We start from the raw sequence: 2,300 nt of genomic DNA, 5'->3' as shown, positions 1-2,300 counted from the left end.
CTCTCTCTCTCTCTCTCTCTCTCTCTCTCTCTCTCTCTCTCTCTCTCTCGCTCCCCCCACTTTAAAATAGGATATTATATACTTTTTTATTCATCATGTCAATATTATTGGCATATGAAAATATTTCAAAAACCATAGGTTTTTTTTACTTATAATGTGTATGTATTTATATTATGGATATTATAATGACCAATTATATATTTAAAAATTGATTCATTTGCATAATGCAGAAATTTCAAACTTTTGAAAATTATATATCTTGTTTTTTTTTTTATAACATATGTTTTGTCAGTATATTTTAAATTAAACATACGAATCACATTGCAGCATAATCCATACATTTTTCTCTATTGTATTTCTATTATGTGCAAACATATTATGTTTTTGCGATTTAATTAATTTAAGGTAAAAAAAAAAAAAAAAAAAATAAAATATCTTTATATTATAATATACAAAAACATTTGATATTTTCAGGTGATGGTTATTATTTAATATAGTATTCAAAAGTATTTCGTTTATCTATCGTTTTATGAAATTCTTTCCTATTTTAATACCTTGTGCAAAAAGTATTAAATATAGCGCATCAAAATTTAAATATATCGATCTTTATCTTATTTATTAATTATTCATCTCCATTGTTATTCCTTTTTTGTTACAGTTTATGAGAATATTATATTCTGTTTATTGTATACAATTCTGATCTTCTTGCTAATTAATTCAAAGATAGCTAATTAAAAACATTTCACGGCGATAAAACCATGTTAATATATAATATATATATGTTAATATATAATGTAATGCATTATTAGATGTTGATATGATAAAGATTCGGAAACAGCTATGTTTGTATCTATGAAATGAAGATGGCCAATTCTTTTCTTATTTTCATTTTCGATTTGGTTTTTATATTTCATAGATATACACATTTATACACATTTTTATCTGTTATAATATCCTTTAATGAGAGTGGCATTTTTGATAATAAATCGTATATATGTATGGATATGGTATTATCACAATGATGTAATGATTGGCGATCTTTTGAATTAATTTGCGAAAAGATTATCTTTTACATATAAAAATTATAAAGATTCTTTAATAAATTGATATTGTTTATTATAGTGTTGCAGATACTACTCAGCATAATGTATTGGAACCTGCACAAAAGACTTTGGAATTGGCAAAAACACCAAATTGCACAATGGTGGATGACTTATTATGTCCTCCAGGCCGTCAGAATAGACCACCAAAAATAGCTATAATTTTAAGAGGCCCGCCAGGCAGTGGAAAATCTTTTGTGGCAAAACTTATTAAGGTAAAATCGAAATGTGTTTATTAAATATAATATAATATACTTGATTTTGTAAATATAATTTATAATTTCAAATATTATATCTTTTTATAGGACAAGGAAGTTGAACAAGGAGGTTCTGCACCAAGAATATTAAGTCTTGATGATTATTTCTTGGTAGAGAAAGAAATAGAATCCACGGATGATAATGGGAAAAAAGTTACAATTAAGGTATGATATGTATAAATTATTTTTAATTAAATTTAAAATCTTATAAATGTAAATAAATTAAATGTTTTTTTTCGATTTTTATAATTTTATAAATTTAATTTTATAAATTTTATTATAGGATATGATATACGAATACGAGGAAGTGATGGAACAAAGTTATATTACATCTCTTGTTAAAGCTTTTAAAAAAAATGTTACCGATGGTTTCTTCAATTTTATTATACTGGATTGTATAAACGAAAAAATATCCGACTATGAAGAGATGTGGAGTTTTGCTAAAACAAAAGGTTTCAAGGTAATTTTTTATTGAAATCTAATAACATTGAAATCCAAATAGATGAAAATAAAGAGTAATGTTTTTGAATATTTGTAGGTATACGTATGCGAGATGGAAATGGATTTACAAATTTGTTTAAAAAGAAATATTCATAATCGCACAGAAGATGAAATAAATAGAATTATAGATTATTTTGAACCAACTCCAAGTTATCATCAAAAATTAGATGTTAATTCAATGTTGCAGGAACAAGCAATTGAAGAAGTATATTTTTTTCAAGTTAAATTACATATACTTATTTTAAATGAAATATTGATTATATATTACTTGATTTTAGGTTCATATGGAAGATAGTGAAGAAACGCAGGAGAAATCATCTCAGCAAAATGAAGACAGCCAAGATAGTCAAGATGATATGCAAGATACTATTGTAATTTTCCATATTAATATANTATGTATCTTTTTCTTTTTTGAATAAGAATTTCTTTTTTCTCTCATAAT

At 24.3% G+C, this 2,300-nt stretch overlaps 1 protein-coding gene across 3 annotated transcripts in view; it reads left to right on the top strand.

The window, feature by feature from the left end:
- LOC102677034 (putative uncharacterized protein DDB_G0282133) overlaps positions 1 to 2,300 on the top strand; it is a 13,007-nt gene that overhangs the window by 8,841 nt on the left and 1,866 nt on the right. For all 3 annotated transcript variants that reach the window (XR_420693.2, XM_006608545.2, XM_006608543.2), the window contains 5 exons: positions 1,123 to 1,315; positions 1,406 to 1,522; positions 1,641 to 1,817; positions 1,896 to 2,063; positions 2,137 to 2,229. Coding sequence is in view for 2 of the 3 variants with exons in the window: in XM_006608545.2 (XP_006608608.1) it covers positions 1,123 to 1,315; positions 1,406 to 1,522; positions 1,641 to 1,817; positions 1,896 to 2,063; positions 2,137 to 2,229 (748 nt within the window). In the remaining variant the exon portion in view is untranslated. The remainder of the gene's footprint in view (positions 1 to 1,122; positions 1,316 to 1,405; positions 1,523 to 1,640; positions 1,818 to 1,895; positions 2,064 to 2,136; positions 2,230 to 2,300) is intronic.

Source organism: Apis dorsata, unplaced genomic scaffold (assembly GCF_000469605.1).
Source record: "Apis dorsata unplaced genomic scaffold, Apis dorsata 1.3 scaffold_39, whole genome shotgun sequence".
Classification (NCBI taxonomy): Eukaryota; Metazoa; Arthropoda; class Insecta; order Hymenoptera; family Apidae; genus Apis; species Apis dorsata.
This window is presented reverse-complemented; position numbering and strand designations above follow the sequence as displayed.